This window comes from Antedon bifida, chromosome 7, assembly GCF_963402885.1.
Source record: "Antedon bifida chromosome 7, ecAntBifi1.1, whole genome shotgun sequence".
In the NCBI taxonomy this organism is placed as follows: Eukaryota; Metazoa; Echinodermata; class Crinoidea; order Comatulida; family Antedonidae; genus Antedon; species Antedon bifida.
The window spans coordinates 4,355,688-4,373,534 of record NC_136232.1 but is presented as its reverse complement, the minus strand read 5'-3'; the positions used below and the strand labels follow the sequence as shown (position 1 = coordinate 4,373,534).

The window sequence follows — 17,847 nt, the reverse complement described above, 5'->3', positions numbered from 1 at the left end:
AAATATTTGCGCATATAAGAATGAAAAATCGTGTTAATATATATGTTTCAAATTGTATTAATCTTTTCAAATGTATTTTGTGTATACAACCAACTTTTTTAGAGATTGATTCTCAAAATGTTTGGTTGGAACTTTAGCAAATATAATAGCTGATGTATTACCGAATAAATGTGTTAATATAAATATGAAGTAGATTCATTGCAAATTCTTTTATTATAATTAATTAAATAATTGATAATAGTTTCTGGATGAACATTAAGAGAATAGCACCCTCTATAGGTACACTTTCTGTCGAACTATTACATATATTTTTCGCATATAAGATTGAAATGTTTACGGTATGTGTGTTATTGATATTCCAACAATAAATGCCAAAATCATGAAATATTTTAGAAAATCTTTTAATCAACAAAGGGTTGCAAGGCGAATAAACGCTAGTAAAGTTAGGTTTGCGGGTACACCATGTATTTCCATAATTAAATGGAGTAAGGTTGAGAGTGTGTCGACATTCTCAACCATACTTTATTTCTCTTTGGAATCACATGGTGTACCACACCTTTTATTTGCATAAATTTGCTATTGCATACTGGAAGATTTTAAATCAAACATGGCAGCCAAACTGATGTAAGAATTATTAACTAGCTCTGGGGGCGGTATGTCTCTTCCCAGTTATTAGGATATGAATGAAAATATTCATTTATAACTTGTTAGAATGACGAACTTTGAGCATTCTACCACCAATCAAAGTCATTTGTGATCGGGCAAGTGGGTTGTCTTATATGCGTGAGAATATATGATACATAGTTATTACTGGTGCATTTTTTAATATTGGTGCAAAATGTAACAAAATATGCATTTTAATCTTCTTTCTTTTCATTTGCATTTGATTTTACTCTATGCCTATGTTGTCTTTCGCCATGTACACAATGTCGTAAAATTTGTGTAATAGTTTTAATATTTACTGTTGGTTTTTGTAGTTTTAGTTTAAAATTATCTAAATTTAGTAATATGATGTTATAACCATTGGAATTTGGTTAGTTAATGTGGAGTTTAAGTGCCAATTAGTTTAAATAACAATGAACTAAGTCCACATTATTTGATACTTTAGAGAAAATTCTGCAATTTTTATATACTGTGTCATTGAATAGCATAATAAACAAGTATTTAAACGCAACTGTTTTGATACACAAAAACCACTTAATGTATTCTAATTGGTACTGAATTATACACAGTACTACTGAGTACAGATTTTGGCCACCCTTTGTTCGGTAGCATTCGTTGTATCTCACTTATTCACCTTTTTTGGGTATAAATGCTTTTGTTTGCAACATTCAAAGCACAAATAAAAGTATCGCTGCCAACTATGGCCTGATTGTCATGCTCCCCGTTTTTGGGCGACCCTAAGGCCATTGTGCTGGTTCTCTTTTAAGCAAATTACTGTATTCCATGAAATTAAACTTAGTTAAGAAACCTCAAATATATAAAAGAAAAAGTTCATTAAACTACCATCAACAAGTTTTTTTTTATTGTAATACGTAAATTTGAGTTGATTTCTTTAATTTTAAGATTTGCTTATATTAATTGGTGTGTTTTACTATAATAATCTTGCTGTTGTAGATTTTATTTTAGATCTGTGTACATTGGCATAACAATGCATCATCTGTATCTACTCTTATAGGCCCTTTCAAGGAACATTAATAAATTGTTCTGTTGCAATGATCAATAACTATTGCTTCTTATCCTTATTTTCTTGTTTATTGCCAAAACAACATAAACAACATTAAATAAATATTACTTACGTCATAAAAATGACACAAAATGAATTTTGAGCAGACAATCTATGACGACAGTGTACTGAAGATTCAACCAATCAGAGCACAGAGATTTTGTTTTTGCATACAGAAGTGCAGCATGCAGCAGACAATAAAATAAGACAAAATAAATTTAAAGTGCACAAAACATGGACACTATTTGAGGCAATAATCATTGATTGTGGAATATAAAGTGACCAGATTACAAACATAGAAGCCAAAAAGCCTCAGGTCTATCAATAATATCAAGCCGGAAGAACAAGGTGAGTTTATAAAGACTGTAGGCCTAGGCTAGAGAGTAGCCTACTTAGACTCCTAGCTAGCCTAGGCCCTAGATAGCTTTACTGTACCTATCAAATGGATCGGTAGTGGGGCTTAGCATAGCTATCTAGGTTACTGAAGGGGACTTGGGTGGCCTTACCAGAAGAATTGGTATTGACATTCTCATGATGGTTAGATTAGAAAGAATTTATTGAATATTAATTAAAAAAAATAAATGTAAAAATAGATAAGAAAAACAAAAATATTGTATAGCTATAAGGAATTTGTTACTGTTACTATTTCTTCATACATTGGTATGGTATGCAATCTGCATAAACTATTTAATTAAAGAAATGAACACACAAGTGTAAACAACACTGCAATATCAAACACTTCTTTAGGTTCATTTATTCAAAATAAGATAGTATTTACAACACATGTATTATAAACTATTAGTACTGTACATAATTTGATTATGGAGGGAAAAAATATTTCTTTCTTCCATGCTTTTATCAGTACAGTAATTAGTATGTGATTGTAGAATTAAAGATAAACTTATTTCACTACGAGTACACAAAACTCTAAAATCACCACCTTCAAAAAGTTAGGATAACTTTATTTTGTGGGGTAGTTTAGTGTAGCAACATTTCTTTCTGTGAAATTACCACCATAATTATGGCATTAACAACTTTGAAACACTGACTTTGACGGTCGACCGTGCATGTAAATTAGTATTGACTATTGACAAGGTCAACCATTCCGTAAGTCATGAAGGCTATCAATACGTCAAACAAAATCTAACTATCAGTACAGTCAACTATGTGTCTAATACTTTGTTTTCTAGTTTATCGACAAAGAGAACTAGATTGTGCAAAACAAAATCTGTACATTAGAGCCACAATAATAATAAATTACTCAAACTTCTGATTTGTACATTACTGTTGACACAAGAGCCTATTGTTTATCAGAATATATGTAGCAATTTAGAAAAATAGCCTTCTGTTACTTAGGCATTCATTTAAGAAATTCAGTGTCATACCATAACTGAAGAGGCCTTTATTTTCCACTAATCTAAGCTATTTAAATGTGATCACAAATGTTCCGCTTAGGCATATTCAGGCAAAAGGCCATAGACTGGATTCCATATGACATAGCAGTTGTTATACTGTGAAGTCAACATCTTCACAGTAACTCGTCTGAAGGTATTCAACAGCATTGACTTCATATTGTCAATGATAGTGAACAGCTAAAAAAGGTCTTCATGATTTGCTGGATTTTTTATTGCTAGTTGGTTTTTCAAATCCTTGTTTCATTCCACCTGCTAGATTCTGGAATTTCCTACCGATGACATTGTCCGAGTTCCAAGGAGAATCAAACTGTGTTGTATCTTGGTCTAGTAAATGTGTATACTTTGTCCTTCCAGATCGACCAAAGTTTTTAACCTAGAAACAAGATTGAAAAATTACTTAGCAAACGTATGGAGTCACAAATATGCTCCTGCTGAGAAATTCTCAAAACCGTGCAGAGTCGCCAACTATACCAGGGTCTGGGCTCGCAGAATTTTTAAAATTGAGATGCCACAATTTGATTGCCCTAAACAATTTTTACCTGCCCATCTTTTTATAATTTTTTTTGTGTGAAAAAATAATTTCAATTCCTTTTGATCCCTGAGCTAGGCCTACATTGATAGTATAGTATGATAATTGGTCTTTGAATTTGTTTGCCTTTAGTTGGAATACTGGCAGTGAAATTCTACATGCCTGGCATGATTTATTGGTGGCACTGGGACGTCAGCCAGGTGATGAGCTTTGTAGTCAAGCAGATCTGCAATTCACATTTTAGAGTAATAAGTTGAGTAGAGTAGTATAAATGTTGAAAAAAATAAAACCATAGAAATCAGGGGAGAATGTCTATTTACCTGCATAACCTTTGGTAAAACAGTCTTGTCAAAGTGGTCATCTAATGTTGCCTTTGAAAAGTCCCTCTTGAACATATTCTCCTCTTCATCCTAAAAAAAAATATCAAAATCAATAATCAAAAACACAGTTTAAAATACTTTACATACATAATAATTTCCAATGGCATCTGATCATATACACCAAGGTGAATAAATGGGTACTGAACGTTCACACATTCCAAAACTAGCCACAAAACTTTAATGAAATAACCTGTTAATTTGTCGCATGGTTACAATAATAATGTTTACGATTGAAATGGACAGAATATTTTCATGAGATGGACAACAACCAAGTGTCGAGTTCAATAGACCATCTTCTATTCCCCGAAACAAAACATCAAAATTGTGACCAAAACAAATAAATATAATGGAATTTGGCCACAGAGTAGGGCTGCACATTACCATTCGCTGTGTCCACTGTACCAACTCTAATTGTAAGGATGGATCCAATTAATACACAGCATGTGATATATAAAATCATCAGAAAAATCAATTCAATGGCACTTTGTATGTTAATATCAAAACTATCTTTTGATTTTTGATTCACATCATATTAAATAAACTGTATTAAGAACTTTAAATACTTTATATTTATTGAATATTATAAAGAACTGTAGTTTTAAAAACAGCATACCATAAAGAAAGCACCACGGTGATAGTACTTCTGTAGAAACTTGTATCGACCTTTCTCGGATTTATTTGTAATAGTTTTAGGATTATTATGCAGCTCTTTCCTCCTTTCTTCTTCTGTCATGTTTCTTAACCTTTCAATTTCTAGTTGCTCCTTTTCTCTCCTAATAAACAAGGTAAAAAAGTCAAAAGTTAGAAATAACATAATGGTGTGAGTTAAACAGAATGCTTTTAGAATGGGGTCTGCATGCTGGCACGTAGTACATCTGCTACTGGCTGTTCGATTTAACAAGCCTACTGTAGCAATACCTTACTTTTAACTAATATCAACTGTAGATCACAAGACATTTATCATGGATTGGATGATCTGAATATGGCAGGCACTTAGGTAGGCCTAACCTTTATAAGAATATGCAGAAACTACCCTCTAGAAAAACCACCAAACCTGTATCGGTTAATTGTCCAGGTACAAAACATGGATCTTTCAATTGTAATGATTTTAATGTTAATGATTCCCAATATTGAGTATAGATCACAGTTTGATATTAGTACTGTTCCTCAAGTTAGCTGTCAATGCATACTTAGTAGAATATGCTTAAACATTCTTTTTAATACAAGAGAAATGAAATAAAGGTTTTTATCTATCACTTACTGGTCTTTCTCTTCCTTCTCTCGTTTTAACCTTTTTAATTCCCTCACTTTCCATGCTTCATATTCTTCCTCGTCGTTCTCATCATCTGTAACAATTGCCATCAAGTCTAATGCATCTTTGTTGGCATTTACCGATTCCTCTAGTTCCCTCCGAGCATCACTCTCAATTATCTGACAAGAAGTATTATAAATAGTATTTTGGAATAAATAGATCGATAAGAAAAAAGAACTTTTTTGTATCACTATTGATGTCTAAACATTTGTTTGTAGCTCTTGTTTCTACCACTGTGAACACAAACTACAAGCCTTTAATCCCTCACACCTTGATTGGTGCATCTAATTCTAAGTTTGTGCATATATATATATATATATATTAATAACCTAGGTCATGCAGTGCCAGCACCATGTTTGTAGAAAACCGCATTTGCTCGTTCTACGAACTACAGCGTAAGGTGGTGTATGGCATGTTGTGCAGGTTGGGCAGGACAGGCAATATGGTCACAAAATGTATTTATGATTTTGCTCTTTCTTCATCCAATCTACATGGTAGATGGATGAAGTTATTGCATTAACCACGTTTTTCCTTTATATTTATAATAATGTAGACACTAATTTGTTCTTGAGCTATGGAGAATTATTTTTTTCCGAAATAAAAGATGAATGAATATCTTTTAGCATTGTTTCATATGATATAGTAGTCTTCAGATCATATTTGTGATATAAAACTTACCCTTAGCGATTCTAGCTTTCTGTCTTCTGCTAGTTTCTTTGCTTTAATTTCTAATTCCTTCACTTTCAGTGCTTCAGCTTCACGTTCTTGAACTGTTACACGATCTTTTCTACAGAAAGACAATATGAATTATTCATTATTTTTTCATACACAACATTGATTAATTTTGTTTGCATGGTCTTTGCATGCTTATCTCATGTCTAATGCTTATTGAATAACATTATTTTTACTTAATATAATAAATGCATATAGACCACATCAATTGTACCTATCTAGTGTTCATGGTAATTAACACTTTTTATTGTGGGGCTAGTGGATAAAATCTGTCATTGGAGAGAACTTAAAGTGAATATAATAAATCAAGTCCAACATTTATTATTATTAGTTATCTGAAAGTATTGGTCTTTAAACTACAATTACCACATTCACTAAAGTTCTTCTTATGAACAGTGAGCTTGAATAAGTCTATTGACCCATTGGACTACTTCAGTACACACTGGAATTTCTTTGTAAAAATTCTTTGCAACAAAAACAAGAAGAAATTTGTACTAACTGGACTATCTTGTAAGCAGTCTATCTTGTTTTACTGTAGGCAGTCATGAAGCTTACTTACTTTGCAACAAAGACAGGCTTCAACCTCGGTCCTGTCTCATCTTCGGAATCAGAATAAGATTCATATTCTGAAGATTCTGACATCATCTCCTCTTTCTCTGACCCTTCATCTTCAACCTCTAGCAGCTCTTCCTGCTGCTGTTCTCGTGCTCTAAGCTGAGCACGCTCCCTCATCAGAGCCCTACGCCTTTCAATTTCATCTTCTTCCAGCTCTTCGTCATCAGAACTGCTCTCTTCGTCCGGTCTGATGCGAACTCGACGTCCAACATCATCATCGCTGTCTTGGCCTCTGTCCATTTCTTCATCACTTTCTTCATCTACAACTTCTGGTTCCATTATGTGTCTATGCCTTGCCATTCTATAATAAATAATGAGAAATACAGAAATTAAATTACACAAGTCTATTTAACCAAATAAAATCTGATTTCCTAAAATTTATAAAATCCAAATACAAACCATATTTCCGAAATCAATTTTAGCATTTTATTAATGATTATTCTGACAACATACTCTGAGGTATATGTTTTTGTTATAATTTTAAAATGTCATGTCAACAAATCAACGTTGCGTTACCAGCATGGTGTAATCTTTGCCATTGCCATAATAACTGTCTATAACGCAACGTATGCGGTGCCCTATCACAGACTGGTCATTCCGATCTTTGATTAAAGAAACTTAAAGAAAATCATTAATTGAACATATGTACCGGTCGTCTTCATCATCATCTTCCATTTCCTGTCTGTGTTCTTTCAATCGGCGTAAACGTGGATCGTCCTCATCTGCCATCGATCTGTTGACGTGCACAGGTGCTTTACGCTGTTGCCGACTGAACGGCACTTCCATATCTTCATCTTCCTCATCACTAGAGTCTGGCGCGTAGTCAGGTCTGCAACAAGTTAAACAGATTATATCCATTAGAAATATATTTCATAATCAACAGTAGGCTATCAAGTCAAAATTTGTAGTTATGAGTGTCAGATATTATGTTTTTTTGTTGTCATGAATATTGTGTGATTTCTTGTAATACAGTAGAATCCTTTTTGGACACCCCTAATCAGAAGACATTTAAAACAAATCAGGGGAATATGTTTTAATACTACAGCCAGTCCCTATTCTGAAGACACTTGAACAGGAAACACATTATGGGAAGTATATGTTTTAACACTATAGCCAATCCCTAGTCAGGGGACACACCCCTATTAAGGTGTTTGTTAGTTCTTCTGTATAAGTATAGACTTGTAATGTTTGTGCACTGTATGATTAAAAAAAAGTTTTTAATATGTTAATGACATCACTGTAATAACAGTGTGTATGATTACAAAAAAAGCTTTATAAAATAAAAGCTTGTATAAACAGGTTATTGAACAAAATGTAGACTGTACTAACTGCAGTAGAATTATTTCTTAATGATTTGACTGTAGATTGATAATTGAAATGAGTTTACCTTTTTCCGGATACATATCGTTTGACCTTTACTTTCTGCATACTAACTTGACCTGTCAAAAAAAGAAAATTGTTTTATAAATGATTAGAATACAAATACAGTAGAACCCTAATTAAAGTACCTAACAAATTGTCCCCTCAATAGGATGTCCTCTAAATATATGGGTTGGCCGTACTGTTAAAAAACATATTGTACCTTATTTGTTTCACTGAATAGATTTCCCAAAGGAGGGATTCTACTGTACAGTACATATGTATATCAAAATATTTTATATAAAAACCCTACAGGCCATAGTAGTATGTTCACATTATCCACATATGTAATAATCATAAACAAAAACAAATTACCTTTTTCATTTTTTACAGGCACAGCTCCTGCTGTTGACTGAATAAGAGACATTTTCTGGGTGGTATTCGACATTTTTGAAAATTGCTACTAATGGGTCACGTCGTTAAATCACTTCTACATTCCTGAGTAAAGAAAAATTATGTACATAAAAAAGTGCAACAAGGAAGACACGACACTGACAGTTGGATTTAACGTGAACAGTACACTGCTGTAAAACAACTGGCAGATTAGCCAACGTAATGACCGAAATGTTTTCACACATTTTATTTACAGTATATCATGACTGAAATTAGGTCTAAGTGCTACCAAAACTCTATATGGTAGTAGAGACTAGGTACTACACTACTAGGCCTACGGTGGGTGTAGCCTAGCTAGGCTGATGTAGGGCTCTAGCAGGCCCCCTATTCTAGAGTATATAGACTAGCCTATTTCTAGGCCTAGGGTGAATTAGTGCAAAACTAGGTAGGCTTACTATTGTTACTTATTAGCCAGGCGTAGTAGTAGGCATAGGCCCTAGGCCTACCTCCTAGCTAGCTAGGCTAGGCCTGGAAGGCCTTTAGTTAGAAGATAACAAACATTTTGTTGTTGAATGAAAGTTTACAATACTTTCCTAAAAACACAAAACTGCTAGGCCTACTACCTACTAAATGTTGGGATACTTAGAACTAAGCTTTTTAAAAATCTAGGCTATGCCAAGCCTGTCGCGAACACACTATCTGCTAAAGAGGTTCTCGCTCACTGTTAGAAGGCTCTCTTTATGGTACAAATCCGAGACAGTTTTGGCCTAGGCCTATTCTACTTACTACGGATAATAGTTCTACCAAAAATAAACATATAATGAATTATTAATCTCATACAAATTACAATAAGTACATAAGGTAATATTGCTGATCCATATTGCTTACAATAGTGATAAATTAGTTTTGCTAGACCTCTGAAATGTTATTTTAAACAGACAAAAATTAACCGATAAATTCGTAAACCATCGGGGAATTTAAGCCGAGCTTGTGTTTTTGATTGCCGATGCCGATTCGGCGTGCCACCACACTCGCCCTCTATAGATTATAAAAATGAAATATGAAACGCCGACGACGACAATCGATCGAGATCGATGCTAATCTTTGCCCGGTGTAGGGCCCGGTAGGATTTTATGATTCATTTATTCATTTAGTCAAAAGCACAAATTTCAATACAAATACATATATACAATTCAAAATTAGTAGTATAAAAATGCTAAAACAGAGTAAAAAAAGTAAAATCATAAAAATGTAAAAGTTTTAAAATTGATTTTGACCAGGATAGTTTGGGTTCCTGAAATAAAATAATACTAATGATACAATTATCAAGTACATGATAACATAATATTTAATGTTATTGTGATATTTTAAAATGTAGGCCTATTGTCCATTGACTTATTCCAAAAAAAATTTAAAAAAAAGATTTCGAAAAAAAAGTGGGTAATTTTCAAGTATCATAATAGTTATTAACTTTCACCAAAAAGTAGTCGGGAAAAAAAATCATTTAACTGAAATACAGACGTTTTTTATGTTCAAAAAATAACTTTGACTTCCAGTCAAAGTTTTCGATCAAAACATATCTCATAATGCAACGCGCGTACCTCCGCCTACTGTAAAATTCTCTTACATACAATCTCCGGCAATAATATATATATATATTTGTGTGTGTCTTAATGCTGTTTGTGATTTAGGCTAATTTCACTACAAGCATGGTGTATGCGAGTTTGGTGTAATGGTTATGTAACAAGCCTTTCAATTAACAATAGCTTCAGTTGACTAACAATAGAACAGCAACGCGAAAATCAAACGAGTGAATTTGAAAAGAAATAGGTTTTTTAAACTACTCGCATCAGGTGCACATTGAATAAATCAAATTATGTTTTTTGGACAAGTAGTTCTTGAGAAAATGCAATTTCAGTTTACTTGTTACTTTTTAAGACTGCTCGCCGGCTTTTGAAAAATTCTGTCCTATCTTTTACTTAACACTAGCAGGTCTGAAGTATACTAAAAAGTGGTCCAGAATTGGGACCATGGTCCCAAATGGTCCCTGACCACATATCTATCTGTATATTCATTTTGGTAAAGATCTTTTTGAGTAATCCTGCTAACAAACAAACAGACAAACAAACACACGCGATCGATACCTCTTTGGCGGAGATGGTCCCAAAATGTAATGGAATGGTCCTTGACCACATATCTATCTGTATATTCATTTTGGTAAAGATCTTGTAATTACTTTTTGAGTAATCCTGCTAACAAACAAACAAACACACGCGATCGATTACATATACCTCCTTGGCGTTTTATACATTTTTTAATATAAAAAACTGTCAGAATATTGATTTCTTCTGAGGGCCTCTGTGATAAGTGATGTTTTGTTGTTAGTGTGCATGTAGGCCTACGGAATTTCCCGGTGTTTCTTTCTAATTAAAAACCCGTTTTTGTTTTACAAACTGTAACCTGTTATTTAACGTTTAACCAATTATGGTGGCGTCACCAAAAAAGCAAAAGCTTGTGTCAGGGACGGCAAAACAAAACATTCAAAAGCAAACAAAACATAAAACACAGAATTTGTTATGTATTTATTTTGGTTTCATTTTCGTCCCCTTATTATAATGAAATCAGCATCAAAGACCTAGGCATAGAATATATAATTCTGCAGGATACTAAAGCTACATCCATTGACATTTGTTCTGTTTTACGGAATGGCAGCGTACTTAGGCTGATTTTCCATAATTTAACAAATTTGTTCCGTGAAAAAAGGTGAATGTAGATTAAAGTGGCGTATCTACTATACATTGAGTAGGCCTACATATATTTGGCATTATTAACACTTGTCAGTTTTCAAATTATTCTTCGCTTTCTCTCCGTAAAATATTCCCCATAAATGGTTGCCGCTTTCAGTAATTTTGTGTTTTATTTCCAACTTTGAAATCCACTGATTATAAGATTTTTCACCGAATTTCTGAAAATAGAACAATCATTTTTTTTTTCTCTATTTGTAAAATGTAAACAAATTGACATATAAATGCACTACATGCATGCGGATTAGTTTGTAATATAATTGATAGGAAGCTTTCTATTTTCAACGACCAGGAACTGATACTTCAACTTCATGTAAACCCATTGTGCATGCGGGGACATTCGGCGCGCTTTTCCACTGAATTGGTGGATTGTAGGTACATTTTATTTGTGACAATGTATGCTTCGTTGAAGTACGCGCATGCGTGCATGTATATTTCTTACAGTTTTCTTGGTACCAGCAAACAAGTTAAAGCCTAATCAAAAAAGAAATGGCGCTGTCATTATGATACTACTGCATCTATTCTAAGCTAATTTTTACTGCACCTGAATTATTTCTTCTCGTTTATTCTTCATCATTTCACATTCGTTTGCTATTGTATTTGTCTGCAACTGAGATATATCTTCGGCAGTAATGTTGATGAAACCTGCGTTTTGTATACACTGTGAAAACAAAGATGTGTATTTACCTTCATTTTTTATATAGTTTTAAGCCTGTTTACCACTAGGCGAATGTGTTCACGCAAATGTTTCTATAATCCAAATCCCTGCGAAATTATAGTTCCTTCTTTGCGAAGCGAAACATTGCGCAACCAATCAGAGCTCATGCGGATCGAAAAGCTCATCATACACGCGATGAAAACATTTTTCTTTGTGTGAAAGGTTGGATTCGCGCCAACAAATTTGCATAGTGGGAAACAAGCTTTAGAGAAACTCGAAAACCAATATTTGACGTTTTAACGCGGCATTTTTGACGGGTTAGAAGAGCTTAACAACTTCCACAACATGCATGGCGGTCACGGACAACCATTTCAGTAAATGAGTAGTCCCAATACGAACCAAAAATCTACTAATAAAAAGGGGTTTTTCCTGAAATATAATATTGTAACTATAGATTTTTTTCCTACGAAATAGACTATTTAGTATTAAAGAGGTGAGTTAAGGACATATATTTTCTGTGAGTTAGCGTAGGGGCCGTTTCTTTTAAAACATACGATATTTTTAACATTACATTCAAACCTTTTCATATTCGTTTAGTGTCAAAAGATACCACGTGTTTTTCCTGAACTCCAAGTAAGATTTGAAAGCGTCACAGACGCGGGTGGATCCAGCGATTAATTTTGACTGTCGCAACATGATTTTGATAAACTCGCGTTCTTCGTGAGAGTCGATCGAGTCCGAAACGAACCGATGGAGGAACTCCGGTACGACGGACTGCCAAAGGCCTCCGGTCTAAGGTTTGGCTTACAGAACAAGTTAGTTCGTTTAAGTCGGTAAATATGGTACTGTAAAAATCGGTTTTGCAAATAAACACAAAGTAGGCATACAATACGATTTTAGAATGATACTGTACATTCTTTGTGTGGTAATTAATTGGAGTCATGTGAATGAATGCGATCATAAAACCGAATTTGCTCACAATCGATAATCAATATTCATAACTATAACTAACCCACCCCACTATTCAACTATTGTTGTAAAGTGGATTGCCTGATCAAAATGAGTTCATAATAACATACGTTCTAGTCGGATGACGCCGAAGTCTTTTTGTAAGTGTTCCATTTGCATTAAAAAAGAAGTATTTAGAGCTGTGACATGTTCAAATGGATGGCGCCGACATTACAAATCATATCCGATGATCATCAGGAAGGTAGGCCTACATGTGCTTTAATGCAATTGAATCTTCAACAATGCGTTTAACGGTCTGTAGCTAACCCGTCATGCACCCATTGTATGATTATGACTCGATACTAGGCCCTACATAAAATCTATATTAAATTTTATAATTACAATTCCAAACACCGTCGTGTTGAGATATAAATAGCGAGTTATACTATACTACTAAATTTTAGAAAATTATTCTTTATAGAAATTTCACGAAGAAAACACAGCTGGGTTTAGGCAGGAGAAGTATTTGTTTAATCTACTCGGCTGACATTCGCATGTGCAAAGTAGGTCTAAATCCGCGCCTGCTGACAATACTACTAACCTCCATGCCATTGCACTACTAGCAACTATAAGTATATCAACATCGCACATATCAGCTGGTAACAGTCTTAATACCTGCGGGTTTAATGTTAAATCCATTGCTAAAGTTTCTGCCGACAACTTTTAGAGTATCCACAAACTTTACAGAGATACAGCAAACTAACTCAGAACTGACGTTTGTTCTAACCCCCGTTCTAAAACAGAAATAAGTAGTGCGGGCCGGCTACAAACTTTATTACCGGTCCACGAATCGCACTACAAATTGTGACGTCATTTTGATTGACAAAGGGTTGCGCTCTACGGTGATATAGGCCTATTAGATAACGACGAAACTTAATCAAAGATCACTAATAATATCGTTATGGTTGAGTGACTTCAACAAGGCATTGTGTGAGGTAGTATATTCAGAACGTCATTCATCCATTTATGCCTTTATTCAGTCGGAAAGCCGCGTTGGTAACGCATCACTGATTTCATTCATTGTGAGGGCGCGCTTCGTGGAAAATGTTGGAATTTTTGCTATTTTAGTACACTTAGAAAATGGTATAATTTTGATATTAAATGAAATCAATAAACGTATTTCAATAGTTGAACTACAAGCGTAAATAATGATAAAAACTGTGATCTAAATTCCACAGATTTTTTGTTTCAAGAAATATCATTATTTCATGTATAAACTTTTTTACTTTCATTTTTTTTTAAATGATGGTAAAAAATCATTAAATTTCATATTTTCTAGATAAGGTTTCAAAGCGAATTTAAAATCCTTTCAAGATAAACTATTAAGCTATCTATTAAAATAAAAATCTAATTTTAAGCTTTCTTGGGATGCAACTCCCACTAATCAAACCAAACCTACTACATTTCTGTTCTGTTTCGATCGAAAAATCGCCATTTTGAAACTTTGTTTACGTTTTACGAAGCTGGTACGAATCGTCCCGGACCGAATCGTGTCTGTGTTCAATACGGTTTTCATGCAGGTGTATTACGTCATAGGCCTAAGATTTCAATTTGCTCCCCGATTATTGTTCTATTTGGTTTCTGAGCTAGGAAAGGCTACCTACTATAATTACTTACTTGATTTCTAGCCTAGCTAGGCCTAAAAATAGTATTTTCTAGGCCTAGCTAGGCTGAGTAATTCTGATATAATACTATATTAGATAGGTAGGCCTACCCTAGTGAGTGTTAATAATAGTAGCTGGGTATTCTATAGTCTAGGCTGGTGGTAGGTCTATCCCAGCTCTGCTCATATACCAAGCAAGAAGAAGCCTGAAGGAGAAACTAGGCCCAGAACAAATAAAAAACTGTTAAAAAAACAATAAATGGAAAAACAAAAAAAATTTTCAATTTATATATGGGGAATGTTTTATAAAATTGGGCATGTTTGTTTCAGAGACTCAAACGTGTATTTTTATATGGTCATGTTTTTAAAAAAGATAATTATGGGCCCAGCTGAAACCAAGATATAAAAATATAAGTCCATCATTTACTTGAGTATTTTTACAGTGATTGGTTGGTACTCAGTATTTCAGTATCTGGCAGTAAATGTCACACTTGTATATAAATATTACTTTATTAGATACAACTTGCATTTCACACACCAATTTTTTGTTTACGTATACAGAATGTGAAAAAGCAGTTTTTAATACAAATATCTTTCAAACAATACTGATATAAATAGTAAATACTACTACTGTATATAAAAACTTGCTTTTATTTAAATAGCACCTTGTTCATCAAACATAACAAACTAGCTAGGCCTATATCATATTAACTTACGTGCATCTTACGGTTGTACTGATTTTATGATTGTTTTATATGTTTATATTGTATGTATCTGTGTGACTCTGGTTAATAAAGTAAATCAATCAATCAATTGCAACTTAATTTATATCTTATCATTGACTGATCTGAAACGCTTCTAAAACTTGAATGCGTATGAATGTATATGTTATATTATTATTAGCGAATAAAATGAAAAACTATCAGCTGCAGCAATGATATTGAAATCGAGAAAACCATTACAGCTTCCACCGTCCAACCTCATATTGAAGAACGAGACAGAAAATCGTCGAGTCTTGATACCAACAAAAAACCTAAAATGAAAATGAATAGCTGAAATGTAATGAATGAAACTATTTAAATAATTGTCACTATGATATGAACAAAACATTGCATCGTTATACAGTATAATTATTCAACAACCTGAAAACATTTTCAGATATAGGCCTACCATGAAAAAGCAGCAAATACAAAATTTCCTTATGTCTGTTTATTGTAATAATTATTAATATTATAAATAAATTGTACCCCTCAGTTGTCAATAATTTTACTATAAATAAATATTTAACTATAGAATAGGTAGGCCTATACCTGTTTCAGGCTGCGATTTGCTTAATTATCTTTTTAAAACTTCCCAATGCATCTTCAATATAGAGTAGGATTGTAACGATACTTTAATAATACTAAATTGTAACTAAAGTATTTAAATTATTAACAGAACATGTTACTAGGCCTAGGCCGATATAATACGACAACGATCCACCAGGTCGTGCATATACTCACCTACAACAACCACAATCAACACACCATGCACCACACACGACGGAACTAGTGCCGCGAGACGTAACAATATATGACATGAGGACCTTTTTTAAAATGTTCGCTATAGGAAGCTTAAATAGGGTTTCAAGCCAATTTTAACGTAAAACAGACTATTGATACTTACTCTATCCATATACGTCGGTTTTTTGGTAATTCACTGTATGGGATGCAAATCCCACTAATGGAAAATTTGTAAACAAACACCTGTTAGAAAACTTCAGTTTTGACGGACGCACACGAACTTTGGAAAGAAATTGTCGCTGACAACAAATCCAACAAATTATTCAGAAAATTAGGTGACCTGCGACATCTTAAACATATAAGGAACTGATCTTACCATATATGGTTAATTTTTCGCCTACTAATGTTTATTAAACAGCTATTAAATGACATATACTTTATGCTAATGTTTTCGCGCGAAACGTTGATGCTTCTGTGCCGAGAGAGGGCTTCTAAAATTTATGACGTCATGCGAAGTCGAAAATTCAGCGATAACGGTCATATTTCCCAACGCGGCTCTCCGACTGTATTAACTTCTGAAATAGAAATAGTACTACGGTAACTGCAGGTTGTTCAGTGGACTATAACCAATTTGGCACCGGCGCGCCGCGACGGAGCACAGTGATAAAAAATAGAAATAAAGTAAAGTCACTAAATTTTAATATCTTTTTCGTATTTTAATAACTGTGCTCCAGCGGACCCAATTTGGCGCTAGTGGAGTACAGTGATATAAAATAGGAATAAAGTCACTAAATTGCAATATTTTTTCGCATGCTAATATCCATGCTCACAATGGACCCAAGTTGGCACGAGCGGAGCACAGTGATATAAAATTTAAACAAAGTCACTAATTAAATGCTCCAGTTGATCCAATTCGGCGCCAGTGGAGCACAGCGAAATAGTAACATATAAAAACTTCGAGAAAAAATACTTCTCGAATTCAAAAATATTTCAAACTTGGTACATAAGTTCAATATCGGTTACTCTCCGTAATGCAAAAGAAAAAAATAGTTTCAAGCCACATCAGTGATTTTGATAACCTGCGTTTGTCTAGACTTATAAAAGAACAAACATACAATTCCAACAGACTCTATAGTTCACTATGTCGGTCTGTCGGTCTGTCTGTCGGTCCGGTATCACTATGCGTTTTATCGCTTTTCTGTACTTTTTGAACTGTTTTGATGTACAGAAAAGTTTTAAAGTACATTACTTTTTGAAAGAGCACGCGACTTATGGCTGTTGGCCTTGTTTAAACTTTAGCGATCATAAAAAAACATCTGATGATGTGAATGATGTCAGTAACATATTGAACGTGTAGTAACGTATTGAATGTATACTACCACATTTCAAATGTGTAGGACAATTATTTTATGATGATAACAATTTAAGTTTAAAACATGTGTTATGTTCTATCATAAACATACATTTTAAACGAACGCAAAATTACTAAAATCACTGAAGACTTATTTTTCTGTTGCATTACGGATGAAGTAACCAATATTGAACATATACCAAGTGTGAAATATTTTTTATTAGTTCTCAATGTTTTTGTATGTGACTATTTCACTGTGCTCCAAATTGGGTATAACTGAAGCGCATTGTATTAACATATGAACAGATATCACAATTTCTTCGGTCTTTCTATTTCTATAATTCAGAAGTTAATAAAGGCATAAATGGCGCTCCGTAGAGAAGTACTTGCCTTTGGCCTCTCTCTCAAAACTTTTGTTGCGGTGTGTACACATGTTGTTCTGCTGTGCTGTGTGTGAGTC

At 33.7% G+C, this 17,847-nt stretch overlaps 2 protein-coding genes across 3 annotated transcripts; both read right to left on the bottom strand.

Annotated features, from left to right (window-relative positions):
- Nucleotides 1-2,460: 2,460 nt before the first annotated feature.
- LOC144849160 (microfibrillar-associated protein 1-like) lies at nt 2,461-9,469 on the bottom strand. Its single transcript, XM_078706183.1, has 10 exons — nt 9,350-9,469; nt 8,444-8,566; nt 8,097-8,148; nt 7,359-7,538; nt 6,654-7,010; nt 6,041-6,149; nt 5,312-5,481; nt 4,664-4,823; nt 3,991-4,080; nt 2,461-3,514 (listed from the first exon to the last, which is right to left on the bottom strand). Exons 2-10 carry the CDS (start codon nt 8,514-8,516, stop codon nt 3,332-3,334), a joined length of 1,374 nt encoding a protein of 457 aa, XP_078562309.1. The 5' UTR covers nt 8,517-8,566; nt 9,350-9,469; the 3' UTR covers nt 2,461-3,331.
- Nucleotides 9,470-11,079: 1,610 nt separating this feature from the next.
- On the bottom strand, nt 11,080-13,662 carry LOC144848857 (uncharacterized). Of its 2 annotated transcripts, none has more exons than XM_078705795.1 (3): nt 13,547-13,662; nt 11,810-11,926; nt 11,080-11,426 (listed from the first exon to the last, which is right to left on the bottom strand). In XM_078705795.1, the coding sequence occupies exons 1-3, from the start codon at nt 13,568-13,570 to the stop codon at nt 11,289-11,291; spliced, it is 279 nt and encodes a 92-aa protein (XP_078561921.1). In that variant the 5' UTR covers nt 13,571-13,662; the 3' UTR covers nt 11,080-11,288. The 2 variants fall into 2 exon arrangements, with proteins under 2 accessions (XP_078561921.1, XP_078561922.1); XM_078705796.1 differs by having other exon boundaries at nt 13,473-13,656.
- Nucleotides 13,663-17,847: the final 4,185 nt, after the last annotated feature.